General features: G+C 39.0%; 1 protein-coding gene across 1 annotated transcript in view; it reads right to left on the reverse strand.

Annotated features, from left to right (window-relative positions):
* Nucleotides 1-21337, reverse strand: part of MROH2B (maestro heat like repeat family member 2B) — a 53979-nt gene that overhangs the window by 10222 nt on the left and 22420 nt on the right. Inside the window, exons 17-29 of the mRNA XM_074328967.2 lie at nt 20043-20150; nt 19387-19539; nt 16984-17010; nt 15739-15858; nt 15453-15532; nt 10251-10386; nt 10063-10158; nt 9692-9781; nt 8682-8802; nt 5755-5852; nt 3363-3515; nt 839-996; nt 221-347 (exon numbers count right to left, since the gene is read on the reverse strand). Of these exons, the coding sequence (XP_074185068.2) occupies nt 221-347; nt 839-996; nt 3363-3515; nt 5755-5852; nt 8682-8802; nt 9692-9781; nt 10063-10158; nt 10251-10386; nt 15453-15532; nt 15739-15858; nt 16984-17010; nt 19387-19539; nt 20043-20150 (1467 nt within the window). The remainder of the gene's footprint in view (nt 1-220; nt 348-838; nt 997-3362; nt 3516-5754; nt 5853-8681; nt 8803-9691; nt 9782-10062; nt 10159-10250; nt 10387-15452; nt 15533-15738; nt 15859-16983; nt 17011-19386; nt 19540-20042; nt 20151-21337) is intronic.

Genomic DNA, 21337 nt, shown 5'->3' on the forward strand with positions numbered 1-21337 from the left:
ACAGACACACAGATTTTCTTTGAGCTGATGAGAAATTTGCTTCTAAAAATCATCAGCCACAGACAAAATTACTGCCATCTTTCTCTATAAACTGGAGTTGATCTAAAATCAGGGCATGAGGGGAGAAGAAATGTGATTAATGCCACATCACCAAGTTCCCGGTGGGAACAATCATGGAATGGGGCCCAATTTCAGGCATCTGATGGGTTGTCCAACTCACTGAAATCGCATCCAGGCTGGCTAGGTCATCTTCTAAACTGTTCTCCAGTTTGTCTATTAAGGCTCGCAAGAGTTTTCCACTGGAGGCCGGGTTCTCAGCCAAAGCCTTCCACAGTGTCTTTGAGTCCCTAGGGTGGCAAGGCAGGAAACGGGTGAGGCACAGCTCCTTGGAATATGAGCTTTTCCATCTGATTCACTTTCAAGCCACATTATGACGAAATAAAATTTCAAGGACAGATGGACATACTAACATGGGATGTTTTTATTTTATTTAACAATCCAGAATTCTGGCCTTGGGTTACTGAGGTTTGTTTATGTCCATCAAGGTAGAAATCTCTCAAATAGGTGTATTTTAGGCAACCAGAAAGAGAATTATTCCTATAGTGTATTTTTTAAATAAAAAAATCTTATTACCATTCAATGAGCGCACACATACATACACACATGAAAACCACTTGGAAAGACAGTACGTATGATTCAATACCAATTTTTAAGTTATTATTGAGGTGGCTTGTTTTCAACCTTTATTTGCTGTTTTTTCAAACAGTAATCCTTCCCCGATGCCTTGCAGAGTGGTCTTTCCTAGGGGAAGGAAGGAACCAGTTCAGTTAGAATCTACCTGTCAAGGGGCAGAGTCTTCTGTAGAAGATTGGTGACAACTGCATTCATGTGAAAGCTGGCTATCTGGGAAACGGCTTCCAGCATAAACTGAAAACTTTCCTCCTTTTGTCTGAGGACTGGCATGTGATAGTAAATCATGCCCAAGATCTCCAACAACTAAAAAAAAACAAAAACAAAAAAAGCCAAATCAAGCATTAAGTTGTCATTTTCCCTCTACATGAAAGCCTTCGGGCATGTATGGCCTATCTCTTATTCAAGAGAATTATTGTCTAGTTGGGTATTTATTCTTAAATCAATTTAGTGAGTATGTAGTGAAAGGTTGCATTATGCCAGGTATTGTGCGAGGTACTGTGGGGGAATTTACGTGAGATGAATAAGATGAATAAGCCCTTTCTCAAAAGAAATGGGTAGACTAATAAAGGATATTAGGCATATACTCAAAGGCCTGTGCACATGACTGTGTATGGTATACAAGTGGTATGCAGAACTGACAGGGGAATCCAGAAGTAACTGAGGTCACTTGGAGGGACATCTGGCCTGGGTCTGGAAGGATATATAGCAACTTCAAAAGACAAGTTGGAGATGGTGGGAAAACGCATCCTCATCAGAAAGAACACAGGTACAGATGCAAAGAGACCAGGTGGAGCATAGCATTTTTAAGGCAGTGAAACTATTTTGTATGATACAACAACGGTGGGCCCATGTCATTATACATTTGTCAGCATCAAGAGTGAACCCTAATGTAAACTATGGACTTGGGGCCATTATACCGTGTGTTAGTGTAGGGTCATCGATTGTAATAAATATACCACTGTGGCGGGGGTGTTGATAGTGGAAGAGGGTGTGTGTGTTGGGGGGGAGAGGAGGTATATGGGAACTCTGTACCTTCTGCTTAATTTTGCTATGAGCCTAAAATGGCTCTAAGAATTAAAATCCTATATAAAAAAAATAGTATGAAAGCATGATCACAAGCAAATGCATAAAAGATTTCTGGAATCAGAGCATAGTCCAGTTTGGAGCACAGAGAGAATGTGGGTGAAAAAGGGAAGATAGTTTGATAGAAAAGATGAAGCCAGATCCTAGAGGGCACTGAAGGCCATTTTTCTGGATTTGGATATTTTTAAAATTTCTATTAAATTTGATTAGTAAATTATATAGGTTTCAAGTGTATAATTCTATAATACATCATTTATATATTGCATTTTGTGTTCACCACCCAGAATCAGTTCTCTTTCCATCACAATATACCGTGTTTCCCCGAAAATAAGACCTAGCCGGGCCATCAGCTCTAATACGTATAATATAATACTAGGTTTTATATAATATAATACCCGGTCTTATATTAATTTTAGCTCCAAAAGACGCATTAGAGCTGATGGTCCGGGTAGGTCTTATTTTTGGGGAAACACGGTATTTGGATGTTAAATCTGTGGCTAGCATAGAAGGATATTATATATTAGAATATTTGCATGGAGAAGAGCGTGTCTCTATGCTACAGTAACTTTCCTTCTTGTAGATGTTTCTCTTGCTTTCTCTGGATAGACATTTTTAGGGTAAGCATAACATGATTACTATAGAGCCTCATTTCAGTGATTCTTGGAGAGGATTTAAGTCCATTTTGTAAGCCTTTATCTATTGTGTGAGTAACTCCCTTTTATGCTACACACACAAATAAATGAACATTCTAAATTTATTACCCTTCACTGTCCCATGCCTAACCCAGTGCCTGCCAATTGTATGTACTAAATACATGTCTTTTAAAAAAACTGATTGGAAAGTAATTAGCACAGAGGTCATTTCTAAAAGTCATGCTTTGGAGAATTCTTTAATTTAGGGTGGTTGACTCTGGGCAGTGGGGACAAAAACTTCTTTCTCCTTGAGATACCTTCATTGAGTTAAAGATTCTTTTCCTCTTTATTAATCTTTGACTTGTTTGTATTCTGTTTCTGATTCAAGAGAGAGGATAGATAGAGCATCTCCATTTGGAGTGCTTAACCAAGCTTCCTTAATTTAAATCCTGTTCATTCTGCTTCCCTTTCCGGTTGGGAGAAGGATTGAGGACTTTCCCTGCAATCAGTTTCCCAATGACAGCCTTCCTTACCAGAATTCTAAGATGTGTGGAAGAGCAGTGAAGAGTGTCAGTGGATTAGAGACTCTATTGGCCATAGATGGCCATCTCAGAGGCGTTCCCACAGTCACTCTCATCCTCGCAGATCTAACAACCCAGTTTTCCATAATCCAAATGTCCTTGGTTCAGAGCTGCTTCCTCTGGCCAGTGAGTGATAGATAGTTTGGAAATTTTTTATGATCACAGACTAGAGAGTCACACTGAGATTGCTTGAGACAGACACTCAACATGAGCCTGGCTGTTAATACACAACTTGGGTCTCTGCTGAGGTCTCTTGGGGTTGTGCATTCTCCTGCCTATTGCCCATCAGAGGATGAAGGGAGAAAGGGCGACTGACTTGGTGTTTCAGAAGTGTTAGAATTCTGCTCAGGTGTCAAACTGGCTGTCAGTTCACCTGCTCTTCTAGAGCAGCTCCCTGTTCCTTCAGGGCGGCAATCATCCATGTGCCACAGGCTGTTATACATGTGGAGTTGAGGGTCTCCAGACCATCCAGGGTTTCCTCCAGGAATGTGAGAATTTCTTCACTTGGGATGAGTTTGCAGACAATCTGAGAACATACCAGAAAAATGCATGTTATCAACCACCTCCCTTCATATCTGGACACCTACAACATGCTGTGACTATTTGTTTTAGGATATTAGAGACCAAAGAGTGCCAAAGAGTGACTATATGACTGGAGCCATAGAAACTAGAGGAAATGCTGAAATAAGACATAGACATGACCTTTTAACTCTAGGCAAACTTTCCCTGGGATAGCCTTTTTATCATTTCATATTTATCAAACCCCAGGCTTGCTGAGGAATTTTCCTCTCCAAACTAAAGTTATAGTATACTCCATAAGGAAAAAATGATGCATAATGCTTATATAGTAATTTATTGCAAAGTACTTCACACACATTTCATGTAACATTGAAATGTCTTGTGTTTGCCAAAGCATAGCTAAGGCTTAAGAATCCAGGAAAATCTATCACCCTGTACTAAGTGCTATGGTAAATACTGGTGTCTTGGTACATATAAATTATTTAGCTCTGTCTTTTGCTCTTCCATGTTTCAGTATTGAAAGCAGTCAATAAGAAGTTGAGAAAAATAAAAACTTTGCAATTTTGGTCTGTACATACAAGAACTATACAGATTGTTTGGTTGATAGCAGTGTGTGTGTGTGTGTGTGTGTGTGTGTGTGTGTGTGTGTGTGTGTATGTGCTAATGAAAAGGCAGGCAGGAAGGTGAAAAGTTAGCAGTTTGAATGAATTCCAGGAGTATTACCTGGAGCTTTAACTAAGCAAGGTGATCATGGGTTTTAACCAAGAGTTTGTAGGTATGAAGACATTCCTATTCACAACCGACTTCTCCCTGTATTAAATGGCCTGATGATGTTTGGTAGAGTTCTGAGTTTCTTTTCATGAGCAGTTGCATGTCCCAGCCAGTTTGTAATTTATCACGTTTCCAAGATCAAAGGACTAGACTAGCCTGTCTCTTCTGTGTGACACCAACTGCCTGCCTGGAGTTCAAGTTCAATGGAATGGTAACCTGTTTTTTTTTTTTTTTCTCCTTAATCACACTGGGATAGATGTTGGTTTAGGGATAAAGGAAGGAAGGAAGCATCTATGATGTGTCTGACACTTTCTTAGGCATTTGACATATGTTCTCCCCAGTTTTCCAACTTGCTTCTCTCCCATATTCTGATCAGTTTCTCATCACCGCTGCTGCCACCTTAGTCTACGTCACGTAATCTCACAGCTGGATTCTTGTAGTTTTCTCCAAAGTGGCCTCACTAATTTCCCTCTTGCCAGTTTATATTCTAGTTTAAAAACAGTTTCCAGATGACCCTTTAGAAATATAAGTCTAATCATGGTTCTCCTTGCAGAACCATCAACACCCCATAGGGGGGTTTTGCAAGTTAGGGAAAGGCGTTCTGTTAAGATAGTTCATTTCTTTCTGTAAGTATATTGTCATAATGACGGATTTTGTTGGACCTTTTACTGTCATCTGTGGATAGTTACCATAATACTTGTACACATAAATCTACAACGTCTACTTTAGGAAAGATGCCACTTATGCATTTCAAAACCAGCACAGTTGTATGTAGTGGCCCCGACTCTTCTGCTCAAAACCCTCTGCTGGCTTTGGATTTCATTTGGAGTAAAAACCAAGGTCCTTCACAAGGTCTGGAGGGTACCTGATCAGCCCCAGGCTACCTCTTGGATCTCATTACCCAGTTCTTTGTCCACCTCAGGGGCTTTGATATTTTTTTGACTGATTCTGTCCACTAGAATGGAAGCTCAACGAGAGCAGGCATTTTGTCTTTTTCTATTCTTAGAGCTTAGAATAAAGTCTGGCATATGGTAGGTGCACAGGGCATATTAAATGAGTAAATGAATGATTGAATAAATGAGTGAATTGATTGACCAATCCTCATAACAACTCTGAGAGATAGGTTAGGTACCTTTTTTTTTTTGAAGATGAGGATTCTGAGCTTCAAGTAGTGCCCACAGAGTCTGTCTGATTGGCTCCAAAGCCTGTCCTTCTACTTCACCTGACTGCCTCCCTCAACCTGGAGAGGGCTGCTTGATTCACAAGATTTCTCACAGTATGAAATGATCAGCAGCAGGCATTGACTGGGCACCTGCACCCAGAGTTCATAAATGATAGGACAAAGGTCTTCATTCAGCTTGAATGGCTGGCTAGATTATTCTCCTCCTTGGTAGTGGGGTGTACACAGCTTACTCATTTGGAAACCAATCCAAAATCATATTTATTTCCCTTGGCCAGTCTTCCACGTCTATTACCTTTGCTATTTTAGAAGAAATCTTGATCTGGACCTGTACATCATCACATTGAAGTCCTTCCTGCAAACCCTGCAGTCTTTCCATTTCCAGGTGAATACCTAAAATCAACAAAGGGAGACATAGGTAAGAGTTCAAAGACATGATTGGAGTTGAAGAGGCTGGCTATATATATATTACATTTTTTTTAAATTGGGGAATATTGGGGAACAACGTGTTTCTCCAGGGCCCATCAGCTCTAAGTCAAGTCATTGCTTTCTATCTAGTTGTGGAGGGTGCAGCTCAGCTCTAAGTCCAGTCACCATTTTCTTTTTTCTTTTTTTTAACTTAAAGTTTATTGGGGTGACAATTGTTAGTAAAGTTATATAGATTTCAGGTGTACAATTCTGTAATACATTATCTATATCTCATATTGTGTGTTCACCAGTCGCCGTTTTCAATCTTAATTGCAGGGGACGCAACCCACTATCCCATGTGGGAATTGAACTGGCAACCTTGTTGTTAAGAGCCATCCCAAGGCTCTTAACATCCCGCTGGCTATATTTTAATAAGACACTAATTCAGCTGCTGGATGCCTTTAACAAACGCACTAAAGACTGTCTGATGAGATGGTGAGCATAAGAGCAAACATATATTGAGTAATTTATACCTGCCGGGCACCACGTTAAATCCTCTGCATATAATGAGCTCATTTACTACTGAGAAAGATCATCTGAGGTAGACTCTCCGTCACTGCCCCTATCTTGCTGATGAGAGCGCTGAGGCCGACATGTGAAACCATTTGGCCACATGACTGTGAGTAAAAATAGGAAAGTCAGAACTTGAACTCTGGTCTGTCTGAGACCAATGCCCAGGCTCTCACTACTTTGTTACCCTGCTGTCTCTGTTGGAATTCCACTCTGCGGTGAGCCACTTTTGGGGAAATGGAAAGGTAACTATTACAATAGGAACATCACATGCGTGATTATTGATAACAATTTATAAACGTAGACCTAAATAGTAATGATTTTCTGTTTGCTGTGGGTATGTATAGTAACTGTGGAAACTCCCACCGGAGCCATTTGGTGGAAGGCAGCCTCGCCCAACAAAACACATGGACTCTGGAGTCACACAGACCTGAGCTCAAAGCCCAGCTGCACAATTTTCAGCGATCCAAGCAACTGGTACATTTCTTAACCTCTGATCCCTCATCTCAAAACTGACTGAGCAACATGCATGAATATTAAATGGGTATTTAATTTAATATCACATTAGTGACTTGTATGTAGTGGGTGTTTAACAATCATGTTCTTTCTCTCTTTACCATGCTTATTTGATCAATCAAGAAAAGGAGTTAAAGTGATTAATGAAGTATGGAATTTCTTGTTAACAAGGAGTATTTAAGGACCTGAAGTTTGCTCATTTCAGGGAAATAAAGTTGGCTAAAGGAAGAATAGGTACAACAATAATAGAATTCAAATTCCTTTCTTCCTATGAGGTCCCGTTCTGGCACATTACTTCTCTTACTGAAATGGTCCCTTAGTTTTTATTTCCCTAATTCACTTTTTTTTCCTCCTGGTTCAGTAAAAGCATATGAGTATATCCTTAATGAACAATCTCTCCATATCCCAAGGGACTTTCATACCTATTCTGGCTCTGCTGAATATTTTATTTTTCTTTTTGACTGACTACTCCCCCACCCCAAATCCAAATCTTGCCTTTTGGATTTAACACACTTTTCTTATGTGAATCTTGTAATGTCTCTGTGTCTCCAGCATCAGAACAGTGCTTGACATGTGGGAAGGCACTCAGTAAATATTTTCTGAGCACCTAACAGAGTGAAGAGTGGAACGCAGGCATGAGCAGGCACTCAACCAACACCAAGTGTTTCTGGCTATCCCTGGTCTACATAGAACTGCACACACATACTGCAGGGCTCCATGAAACACTTGTTGATTTAACCTGATTTAACCTGGGCAGAAGGCCCTGTTTGTCGGTTTCAGCTCAAGACTGAGGTTTTAAAATTCTTTTTTTTTTTTAATTTTTTTATTGGGGGAATATTGAGGAACAGTGTGTTTCTCCAGGGCCCATCAGTTCCAAGTCACTGTCCCTCAATCTAGCTGTGGAAGGCACAGCCCAGCTCCAAGTCCAGTGGCTGTTTTTCAATCTTTAGTTGCAGGGACCACAGCCCACCATCCCATGTGGGAATTGAACCAGCAACCTTGTTGTTGAGAGCTCATGCTCCAATCAACAGAGCCATCCGGCTGCCCCTCTGGGAGCTCAGCTGCAGCTCGCTATCTTCAATCTAGCTGTGGACGGTGCAGCTCACTGGCCCATGTGGGAATTGAACCGGCAACCCAGCTGTTCAGAGCTCCCTCTCTAACTAACTGAGCCATCTGGTCGGCCGGTTTTAAAATTCTTTACATTTACAGATATTGACAGTCATTCACGTGAGCAGAGAGAGTTCTTGTTATGCAAGCTAGGAAAACCTCCACAAAGTTATCTCTCTTAGAGAACTTTGAAAGTCACTTAGCACCATAATAACAGTGCAATTTCCTCCTGAAGAAAACCATGTAATAGAGGAAGCATTGCTAATATGCCCAATTGCTCAGTGATTTAAATCAGACACTCTCAAAATGTTTATTTTATCCACTTTAATGGCTCTTTAAGATGTTTTGGTGTTATTATCTTTATTTTTTTTAAAAAAACAGAAAAACAGAGCCACTGAGGAAAAAAGATCCAAGAGACAAATTCTGTGACATAATGAAGATATTAGAACTCAGAAATGGCTGAATTGGGGAAGGAGGGAGGCAGAAAGGGAGGGGCATGGGAAGGGAGGGAGAGAGGAAGGAAGAAAGGAGACGGAGACATAGACGTACAAGGAGAAAAACTAAAAACAAAAGAAAATAGATATTTTCTCTTCATTTGTGGGTTTCTCATCTTTTACTCACCTTTTATACAAAACAGACCAATGGCCGAGCTAGCGGCGGCCTGACGGATGGTGGGCAGGGTGTCACAGGAGTGAGGAGCCAGGAGGCCTAGGAGTGAGCCAATTTTAAAGTTCACTGGTGCCTGCAAGATAAAGGAGACCCCCAAGGTGATGGAGTGGCTTAATGATATACCAGAATATTCCCAACACTGGATATTAAGTCCCTGTTTTCTCCCTGCAAATCTTTAGAACAAAATTGAATCTTTTTGTGTTAGTTTCATGTATGCAAAGCAACATAATAGACATTTACACACCCCTATCTACTACTCCTCTGACATCGTATATAGCTGTTACAATACCACTATCTTCCCTATGCTCTACTTTATGTCCCGTGACGATATATAAGAGGGTGCCAAAAAAATTTTTAAGAAAGGAAAACTGTATTAAAATTGTTAATACTCAATATATACTGGTAACAAAAGATAAATACAAGTTACGTTTAACTTCTGCAATTACGAGAGGTGCTCAAAGTGGTTACATTCAGCATCCAGACACTTCTGATTCTGGTGAACTACTGCTTGAGTAACACTGACCAAAGTGTCCACTTGTAAACATTTTTTTTGGCACCTCTGTATATATATACATACATATATATATACGTATATATATATATATACGTATATGTATACATATACGTATATACATATACTCACACACACACATATATATACATACATATGTATATATATATATATATATATATATTTAAATTGTAGTCAACATTTAATATTCATGAAATTGAATCTTGAACTTTCCTTTTAAGGGCGGTGGAAAAATAAATAAGCAATCACATAAAGAGAACCAAAGAGCTAAATCCTAGTGTAGTTGCCACACTCTGGAGTTAGACCTCTCAGGTGGCTCTCTGGAAAACACTCCATCAGGGGATTGGAGATCCATCATGTAGGAGTATGCCTCCAGAGATCCTGGTTGTTAGCAAGCAGTGAAACCTATTGATTCTAGGGGATTACTTACATCAATGTCGTTTGTCAGCACTTTTGCAGTGATCTGGAAGGCTCTTTCTCTTTCCCACTCTTTTTGTGAAACTAGCCACATTCGGAGAAGCTGTTGGTCAAACAGTAAGTGTCCTTTCCTTAGTATTCTTCATAATTCACTCATTTGCATTCTCTCACTCTTGCTTTCACTCTCATTCTCTCTCTCTGCCTCTTATGTAACAGGTGCTTACCTCCCCACAAACAATTTTTAAATTAATTGGCCCTATGTGGTGGGGTAAGTGGATCAGGCTGGACGTCTCCGTGTGAACAGGATGAGGAAGAGTTTGGAGTGGTGTATTGGAGCACAGATTAGCGGATATGGGAATCAGCTTGAGTGGAGGCCTTACTCACATTGAACATTTCTTGACAGTCCTCTGCTGTCACATTATCCCACATCATGGTCTTCAGCAGCTTTCCTAGAGCATCCATGGATCGTTCATAGAGAAACTGAAATGAAACGTGAGTGGGAGTGTAATGCTGAGGTGAGAGAGGAAAGCCCCACTGAGTTCTTCATTCTCTTCAGGCCTCTCCCCACGTACAGTAATGTGCTCCTGGTCCTTGTCCGTCTCGCCTTCATTTCTGAGTTTTTCCAGAGGTGGAAGGGGCAGCAGCCTCTGAATATTCTCTTCAAGAATATTAAGATGGTCATTGAGTGAGAGCCGAGGTTTCAGTTTACTGAAACGAGAACCACATAGAGGAGTGGATATTATGGTGACAAACAAAACATGACCCAGTAGAGTTCCCAAGAACTGACAATTGCTCCTGAGGGGGTCAGATATATTTTCTGATGTGGTGGGATGTTGAAGGAAGCGGGAACAGGAGTACGGACAGATCAGACTGTCCCGGTGAGTGTAGTCAACGTGCCTCAATTCGAATTTATTAGTGATAAACAAATCATTTGCTTTGAGTTACTTAACCCTTTATTATATGATCTGTGATAACATTAACATCTGTGATAACATGTTTTAGTTAGTGCTTGTGTGTGTATGTGAGAGAAAGAGACACACACACATACAGATTGATTCTAAGTTCGGAGCAGTGAGTTTTATCAGTTTCATCTGTCCTCTCATGTTATATGTAGTGTCACACATACTATAGGTTCTTATAAATGCACAAGTGAAAAAACAATCCCTTCCTCTCTCTTTTCTTCTTCTTCTTCTCTCTCTCTTACATTTACTATAGACATCATGAGGATATGAACAAACCTGGACATATCTTGGGAAAATGCAAATGTTCAATAAAACATGAAAAACCCCATTTGTTATTAAATAAATGTAAATTAAGACAATACAATATAATACCGTTTGTCAGTGACCAAATGAGCAAAGAAAAAAATGATGACACTTTCAGGGCAGAGTGAAATTTGTTCTCTCACAGGGAAGTAAAATTACCAGCTGGGACAGCTCTATTGAAAGGCTAAATGTATTGATATATGCTGAATAGTCTTCTCATCTTTATTGTCCTGCTGATTTAAAAAAAAATCAACTTATTAAAGTACAACTTATGCACAACAAGCTGCATCCATTCAAAGGGGGCAATTAAATGAGTTTTATACCCATGAAACCACCATTATAATCAATATGAAACATTCCCTATCACTCCCAAATTTTTCCTTATGCGCCTTTGCATTTCATCTCTTCCTCCACCCTGGCCCCATGCAAACACTGATTTGCTTTCTGTCATTTGAAATTAGTTTGCAAGTGTCCAGTCCAAATGAGGGCAGCTACTAGCAACATGTGGTTATTGAACACTTGAGTTGTGCTTAGTCTGAATTAAGATATGATGCAATTCTAAGACACACTGGATTTTGAATCTTTAGTATTAAAAATTATGTAGATTATCTAATTACTATATGTTTGTACTGAATACATGTTGAAATGATAATATATTGAATATACTGAATTAAATAATAATTATTAAATAATAATTATTAAAATTAACTTATTTCCTGTTACTCTTTTGAAAGTGGCTACTAGAAAACTTTAAATGACATATGTGATTTGCATTACATTTCTACTTCACAGCACTGTTCTAGAGCCTGGTTAATTCTTACTTCATGATCAAGAATTATTTATTCAAGCTTTCTTCAAACTTTCCTCATCTTTGTAAACATGGCAAACTATGCCTCCCTTGTCTTCTTCTTACCATATTTTAGATAATTTATTTTTATTTTTATTTTATTGGGGAAGGGGAACAGGACTTTATTGGGGAAGAGTGTGTACTTCCAGGACTTTTTTCCAAGTCAAGTTGTTGTCCTTTCAGTCTTAGTTGTGGAGGGCACAGCTCAGCTCCAGGTCCCGTTGCCATTGCTAGTTGCAGGGGGTGCAGCCCACCATCCCTTGCAGGAATCGAGGAATTGAACTGGCAACCTTGTGGTTGAGAGCCTGCCCTCCAACCAACTGAGCCATCTGGGAGCTCAGTGGCAGCTCAGCTCAAGGTGCTGTGTTCAATCTTAGTTGCAGGGTGCAGAGGCCACCATCCATTGCGGGACTCAAGGAGCTGAACCAGCAACCTTGCGGTTGAGAGCCCACTGACCCACATGGGAATCAAACTGGCAGCCTTCGGAGTTAGGAGCACAGAGCTCCAACCGCCTGAGCCACCGTGCCGGCCCCTAGAGAATTTATATGGGTGTGTTTTGCATCTGTATTCTTCAGTAGACTATATTCTTTCAGGGCAAAATCATACTTTGTTCATAATTATTCTTTTAGAACCTACTTGAATGCCTGATACATAAATGACAATATTTATTGAACCAAATTGTCAACTTTTATAATTAGAGGTTCAGAGAACACTTTTTGCATAAAGGTGTTCACTAAAGTATTATTTATAGTTTTTAAAAACAGGCAACAATTAGATATAGCAAGAGGAGGGTGGTTAAGTAACATAGGGCATATCTATATAATAAGCTATTAGGAAGGCATTAAAAATGATATTTGTTACCTCAACATAATAAAGACCATATATAAAAACCCTACAGCTAACATCATATTCAATAATGAAAGATTGAAAATATTCCCTCTAAGATAATGAAAAAAACAAGGATGCCTGCTTTGGCCACTTCTATTTAATATAGTACTAGAAGACTTAGCCAGAGCAGTTAAGCAAGAAAAAGAAATAAAAGCCATCCAGATTGGAAAGGAAGAAGTAAAATTACCTTTTTGCAGATGCCATGATATTATATATAGAAACTTCAAAGACTCTACAAAATAACTATTAGAACTAATAAATATATTCTTCAAAGTTGCAGATACAAAATCAATACACAACAATAAGTTGTGTTTCTATGCACCAACAATGAACCGTCCAAAAGGAAATTAACAATCACATTTACAATAGCATCAAAAAAATAAAATACTTTGAAATAAATTAGCCAAGGAAGTGAAAGACTTGTACAGTGAAAACCACAAAATGTTGCTGAAGAAAATTAAAGAAGACACAAATAAATGGAAAGGTATCTCATGTTCATGGATTGGAAGGTTTACTATTGTTAAGAGTCCATACTATCCAAAGTAGTCTAGTGATTTAATGCAATTCCTATCAAATCCTAATGGCACTTTTTGTGGAAATAGAAAAATGCATCCTAAAATTCATATAGAGTCTCAAGTGAACTCAAATAGCTAAAATAATTTTAAAAAGAACTAAGTTGGAGGTCTCACACTTACTCGTTTCAAAACTTATTACTAAACCACAGTAATCAAACCCGTGCAGTATAGACATAAAGAGACAGACGTATAGGCCAATGGAATAGAATAGAGAGCCAGAAATAGATTCCAGCCTATGTTCAAACGATTTTCATCAAGGGTTCCAAGACCATTCAATGGGGGAAAGTATAGTTTTTCCAACATATGGTGTTGGGAAAACTGGATATCCACATGCAAAAGAATGAAGTTGGAGTCTTACCTTATACCATATACAAAAGTCAGCTCAAAATGAATTAAAGACCTAAATGTAAGAGCTAAAAATATCAAATTTCTAAGAGAAAACACAGGGGGAAGCTTCATGATATTGGATTTGGCAATGATTTTTAAAGATATGACACTAAAAGCAGAGCTAATAAAAGTAAAAATAGAGAAATGGTTCTACATCAAAATTAAGAAATTCTGGGCATCAAAGCACACAATTAATAGGGTGAAAAACCAACTTGTGGAATGGGAGAAAATATTTGCAAATCATGTATCTGATAAAGGGTTAATAACCAGAATATAAAAAGAACTCCTACAACTCAACAATGAAAACCAATAAAAAATGGGCAAAGGAGTTGAATAGACATTTCTCCAAAGAAGATACATAAGTAGGCAATGAGCATATTAAAAGATGCTCAAAGTTGCTAATCATTAGGGAAATGCAACTCAAAACCACTATGAGGTACCACCTCATACCCATTAGGATGGATACTATCTAATTAAAAAATGTAACAAGTATTAGTAAGGATATGGAAAAATTAGAATACTTGTGCAATGTTGGTGGGAACGTAAAATGGTGCCACTGCTATAGAAAACAGTATGGTGGTTCCTCAAAAAATTAAAAACGATTACCATATGACTCAGCAATCCTAGTTTTGGGTATATAACCTAAAGAATTGAAAGCAGGGTCTGGAAGAGAGGTTTGCCCATCCATGTTCCTAGCAGCATTATTCACAATAACCAAACCATGAAAACAACCCAAGTGTCCATTGGATGGATGGATTAAAGACATATGATGTATATATAATATCAAATATTATTCAGCCTTACAAAATAATGAAATTTTGTTACATGCTTTAATGTGGATGGGCCTAGAGGACATTATTCTAAGTGAAATAAGCAAGGTACAAAAGATAAATACTGTATGATTCCACTTATATGAGGTACCTAATGTACAAAATTCATAGAGACAGAAAGTAGAATGGTGGTTGCCAGGGTTGGTGGGAGGAGGGAATGGAGAGAGTTTCAGTTTTGCAAAATAAAAAGAGTTCTGGAGATAGATTGCACGACAACGTGATTGTACTTAACAATACTGAACCACATACTTAAAAATAGCTAAGATGATAAATATTATGTTATATGTATTTTACCACAGTTAAAAATTTAAAACAATTTTTTTAATGAAAAGAGAATGATGTCTGTAAAGAATTGGTAATAATGTGGGAATATATAAGGAGAATTGACAAAAAGCAGGATAAAAAATCATACGCAAGTTAGGATCTCAACTCTGTAACCAAAATGAAGCACTAAATATAAAGACTTGAAGGAAAAATACAAAAAGTTGAAAATGGGGGGCGGGATAGGTGGGGGAAATGAGTGATTTTCACTGTTTTTAAAAACTTTCTATAGTTTCCAAGTTTTAACAATGAACATCTATTTCTTTTATTGCAGGGGGAAATATTATTTTAAAAATTTGCTTAAAATTATTTTCTTCTTCAGGTATACTGCTAACAACCAACTGGAATGTGATTAGAGCTTTAATAAATTTTTAACAGGAAGATTAAAATTTGCCTACAGGACCAGATCTCAAAAGAGAAATTTCCTTTTGCACAGAAATTTCACTCCTCATAATAAATCTCACTCTAAGTAGCTCTTTAGTTCCTGTCAGTCGTCAAATGATCAATCTCTCAGTTTTGTAACTCTGGAAAGAGAAGAAACCCCTGTTTGAAATAACTGTGTTCATGTTAGGGAGAGTGCACTGATTGACACATCAGTTGACAGAAGGAGGATATAGGGGAGGAAATAATTTTCCAACGAGAATAACAAAAAATTCTCTACCTGAGGTATCTGATGGCGATTAAGGCTTTCCACCGAACAGGGCTAGCTAAGGAATCCAGGGGCTCGTCCCTGATGAAGTCCTGCCACACAAATGAGGAGGTGAAACGTTTCAGAAAGGATCTGGGGATTTTCCAGATGCAGACACAACCACATGGACCCTTGGGTGCCCTCAGATACAAATATGACAGAGATCTGTTCCTTGGGACTGGTGAATTTTACCCATTTAAAAAAAGACTACCCTGCACCTTTGGTAACAGACTTGCCTGAGTCCTCTCTGCTCACTCACCAGCATGTGACCCAGTAGCACCTCCTTGTAGGAAAACTTGAACCCCTCATGCTCAGCATCTTGGACAGCAATGCCAATCTCAGTGATACTTCTTGTGAAACTCATTTGCAGATCCATGTCCTAAAGCGGAGCAATTCACAGTACAAGCCAGCGTGTTAGGCAGCGCTCCTGGTTCTATAAACATGTGATCTAGAGTTGAAATGTGTGTCCAGACAGGAGCGAGAATCTCTGCTCCTTTTGCCATCTCTACCTCAGTCTAGGATGTAAGTTTCAGGGAAGTTGAAAAACAAAGGTCAATCTCCACTCCCCCCTCCTACCCCCACCCCGCCTAATAGATTGAGGTTTCTCTAGAGCAGTGGTTTTCAAACATTTTGACTATAAACCACAGTAGAAAAGTTTTCAATTCCACTCAGTATTTATATGCTACATACAGAGGGTGCCAAAAAATGTATACACATTTTAAGAAAGGAAAAAACTGTATTAAAATCGTAATACTCAATATATACCGATGACAAAAGATGAATACAAGTCATATTTTTTTTTTGGACCCCCCCCCCCCGGTGTATGTATACACACACACATATATGTATGTATATATACACGTATATATGTATATATATACGTGTATATACACACACATATATAACTGAAATAAAAATTTTATGATACTTATTGCTATATGCAATGTACTCTTTTATTTTATTACAAAAATTTTGCTGATCTATTAAATTGATTTCATGGTCTATTTGTGGGTTCCAAACCACAGTTCTAAAAACACTGCTGTCGTTTACAGCCTAACTTCCAAGCCACATGGAACCAAATACATCTCTTTGTTCTGTCCTAGATTAGGCTCCAGGATCCTGGCTTCAGAATTGGATTAATTAGTTATACTGGGGGTGCCAAAAAGTGTGTATAAGTGGACAGTTTGATCAACGTTGCTCAAGCAGTAGTTTGCCATAATCAGAAGTGTCTGGATGCTGATGGCAACCGCTTTGAGCACCTCTTGTAATTGCAGAAGTCAAACATGACTTGTGTTCATCTTTTGTTGTTGGTATATTTTGAGTATTATAATTTTAGTACAGTTTTCTTTTCTTAAAATGTGTATGCATTTTTTTTTTTTTTTTTTGGCACCCTCTACATTACGATCCTTTCCTCTGGAATCAAATCAAGAGGATACCTATGCTTACTGCACTTCAAAGGAGCATGACTTACGTTCAAATATATGTATTCAAAAGTATCACATACCTTGTTCACCACAGACATGCCCAGAATCTGAAAATTTAAAGGCAAAAACAGATACTAGAGAAGCAGTTAGAGTTCCCTCACCCCAACAAAAAACCCACCATCAAGCTTAAGTTCAACAGTGAAGCAGGACGTTTAGTCTTGACAAAGGGCGGGGGCTGATCTCTTCCTCCCTATTTTCAAAGTGAGACCATGGACATTGGCAGATTCTTTCCTTCAAATGAGTCATGACTAAGCTACAGAAGGCTGCATCAAGATATCAGGCTTTTGGGTTTTCAGATTTCACAATCAATTTAAAGAGGCTCTACCCGAGCAGTAAAGGGTTCTAAAATGAAAGTTAATAGAGCAGCTCACTTTGGAACTGAAATACAGTTCTGCTATAATGCTTTTGCTGAAAGTGAAAATTTCTTCTAATGAAATCAATATATGAGGCAATAATTGTAGCATATTCTGAGATTTGTGTTTGCTCATGCGCAGTTTCATCCGTGAGAGCACAAGAGTGCACCAGTTAAACCGAGCTGCGTAGAAATACACGCACGTACGCACGCGCACACACACACACCTCAAACATCTGCTAGCTGCCTCAGTTTGCTGTGTTACGAGCTGCTCCCCATCCAAATCTGGCATCATAACTGTCCTTCAAATTTCAGATACCCCTCCTTTGCCACTATTTCATAATATTTCAAAACTTTCAAAGTTGACGGTGGGTGTTTTTCAAGGAAAAGTGCCATAATTTTTTGTAGTATTTATATATTTCTTAGCTGCTTTTTAAAAAAATTAGATTCCTGATTTTTAAAAATGTGTCATTGATGGTTTGTTTGTTTTTTAATGTTGTGCTCCTTAATCCATTTCTCCCATAATCCCTGTGGTTTTTCTTGTACAATTTTGCGCATGTATTGCATTATAGCAGAATTGTTGTACCTTGAAAGTGTACCGTCATCATTATCTAAAACATCTTTATTTCCCTTTCTTTTTATTTTTATCATAATTTTCCTCAAGGATGGACTATGTTTTCTGTTCTAGTCATTGCATATCAAATTTTGGGTCTGTCAAAATCATCTTTTGAGGAGCATTTTAAAAATACAGATTCAGTGATCCCTCCCTGAAGACTGATGATTCATTAAGGGATTTCTATTTTTAGCAGGCTTTCCAGGTAATGCTCATGAAACTGAGGTGTGAGGATCACTGCCCTATATTCTTCCACTAGCATATGCTACTTGATTCTATGCTATCATGAGCAATCTGAGATTCCATTCTCCTCACATACACATATGAATAAATGTCAAGAGCACAGGTTTATCAAACAGGTAGTTGGTTTATAGAAGAGTATGGAAGAGGAGATAAAGGAGCATAAAGTACAATCCCTAATATCAAGGTGCCGACAATCTACTAGGAGAAGATGTGCACATAGTCAATGAAAGCTGTGGATGACAATCATTCATAAACCTTCAAAAAAATACAGATGTGTTTTTCAACCCACACCTACAGAATCAACCTCTCTGGAAAATGGCTCTGGGGAGCTATGTTTTAAATTTGATCCCTAGGTAATTCTTAGGTGGCTAACCTGGTACTCGTCAGCAAGATGGCTGAACTGACAGTATGTATAAAGCACTTTATTAAAGATACAAAAAGGGCTATGGGGGTTAGAAATGGTCGGATGAATTCTAACTCAGTTTGGTGTCTCTGAGGTGGAACATTCTTGGCATGTTTGAGGAGCGTCGAGGATGGTCAGTCAGGGTGGCTGGGGTGAATGTGGAGGGGGAAAATAGTACAACATGAAGTAGATTGATTAGATTGATGAATGACGTATTTTATTCACTTTAAAGTACTTTACCTAACTGCGTGGTGCCAGGTGGGTACTACACTTATCAGGGAGATCACTTCATAAATTATATAAATGTCTAAAAACTGTACTGTACACCTGAAACTAATATAATATTGAATGTCAACTGCATTTGAAAAAAATACACATATGGCTCCTATTATTTGTGAGGCACTGTTATACATGGTTTATCAACGTTACCCTGCAGAAGATTAGGCAACTATCATTAGTAACACTTCAGAGAGTATTGTAAGGAACTAATAAGCCAGCTACCCTAAAGTAGAACGGTAGTAATTATTTGAAGTTCAAATGAGGGTGAGACCACTGTGAGTTCAATTGATCTGGGAAGACATCATGGATGTGGCAAGATCTGAACTGCCCATGGCCTTCAGCAAGAAATAAGTGTCCTGACCCTGATTCATAATACATTTTTCTGTTCCCACATGTTCTCATTTTTAAAAAATATGAGATCCTATCTTGCCTTGGCCCATGTCCTTTGAACATAAAGATTCCCAAGGACTGAGCTCCTCCAACGTATGAGGACCCTAGCCTGCAAATGGAGGCAGCTGTGTCGTGGCCGTTACCTGAGAGCATTGGCCATAAAGAAACAGGACTTGGGATACGATGTCTTGATCAAGCCTGGCGAGGAGTTGGTCCTTAGGAGCATGGAGGGCCACGGCTCCGTAGATTACGATGATGTCAGTCTTGCTCAGGCTCTTTTTCCCAGAAAAAAGACCCTGAAGGCAATGAAAAATATGACTGAAGGGGTTAAGAAATGAGACTGGGATGATTAAAATTAGTCTATAACTGGTACTGTTGTTTGTCCAAATTTAAACACCCAGGACTGTGTTGTGGATCTATCAGGACTTAACAGAGGTACCTGTGAGAACACTTGTGTTAATTTTTACTTACTAACTAAATCCCTCTCCTTCAGGGGAAGTGTATACAACGAAAATTATATACAAGGCCTGAAAACCTGGCAGAGGGACAAACCCAGGCGCACAAAGAGCTCTTGGAACACTTTAGATCAGCATTAGTGACAGAAGATGGAGTAGCCTTGTTAGCTAGCTGGTCGTTCTACAGGGCCTGGGCTCACACAGTTCTGACTTGGAAGAAAGGCCTGGGGACAGAACTAAGTATAGCACAGAGAAACGGTACTCATTGAAGGAATCATTGTCATTTGCCCTTACAATGACCAAAGGCTTTGGAGGTGAAGTGCTTCTTCTTTTTTTTTTTTTACCTTACAGCGATTCATGAAAAACTTTTCCCGATCTTGGAATGTTTTAAGAACTTTTAAAACAATATTCAAGTGGTCCTCAGCACAGTATCCTAAAATAGATGTTATTCCCTAAAATCAGAAAAGATATGAGATTTTGAGTTTAATCATTCACTTATTCAACAAATATTTATTGAGCACCTGTTATGTGTCAGGCACTCTTCTGAGTGCTGGGGATACAATAGTAAACAGAACACACCAAACTCCCCATCCCTGTGGAGCATATAACCAGGAGAAGTGACATTAAATAAACACATAAATTCAGTAAAAATATTAATATTTTGATGGTGATAAGTGTTATGGAGATAAGAAGAACAAGAAGAGAGCATAACTGCTCCAGATTGCGGGGGGAATTTGCAATTTAAATAGGATGGCCAGAGAAGGCCACATTAACAGGATGACATCAAACAGACCCCTAAAATAAGTGAGGGACTGAGCTGTTGGACTACCTGGGAAGGAGAGTTCCAAACAGAGAGAAGTTAAGTGCAAAGGCTTTGTGGTCCACTGAGGAAGGCCGAGTTAATGATGAAGGAGGAGAGCAATGCAAGAGGAGGTAGAGGGGAGGTCTAGGCTGGTTCAAGTAGAACTTTTCAGTTCATACTCAAGATTTTGGATTTTTAATCTTAGATTGATGGGTGTGTTGAGCTTGAGTTGACTGACATTTTTAAAAGAGCACCCTGAAACTTTATTATATCTTAAGGGGTTGAATTTTTGAAAGCTGGTGGCTCGTGTTCCACACTCTAAGGTTATGCTACCCATTCTCCCCTCCCCACGTCTCTTGCCCCAGGCTGATTTCACTGCAGTCCCTTCATGGTAATTTGCTCACGAATCTTGTTATATTTTGTTTGGTTGCATAACCCTGCTAGAGCCACCATGAGAACCCAGGGACTAGCCATTGTCACCAAGGTCTCAATCAGCACGGTTCTTAGTCCTCAGATACCAGGCCACACCCTCTATCACCAGAAATGCTAAGAAAAATCCCTCAAAGGCTTGTAGCTTGACATTGTTGTGTTCCTTGGTCATGGCCTAATGTATACTTCTCCGTGTCTTTTATCCTCTTTGTGCTTTCACACCATAATGCTCTCTGTGTTTCTTCTCCGCTCCCAGCCCATCTTCCTAACTTGTCTCCTTCCCTAGCTTTCCTATGTCCCATTGTCCTTCTGTCATTTAAGTCTGGCAAAACCCAAGCACTGGGTAAATCTGACTCTCCAACTTACCTACCATCTGTACCTACACCCAGTCTGCTGGATGCTGCTGAA

This window comes from Rhinolophus sinicus, chromosome 3 (genome assembly GCF_057876585.1).
Source record: "Rhinolophus sinicus isolate RSI-liver-muscle chromosome 3, RSI-T2T, whole genome shotgun sequence".
Taxonomy (NCBI): domain Eukaryota; kingdom Metazoa; phylum Chordata; class Mammalia; order Chiroptera; family Rhinolophidae; genus Rhinolophus; species Rhinolophus sinicus.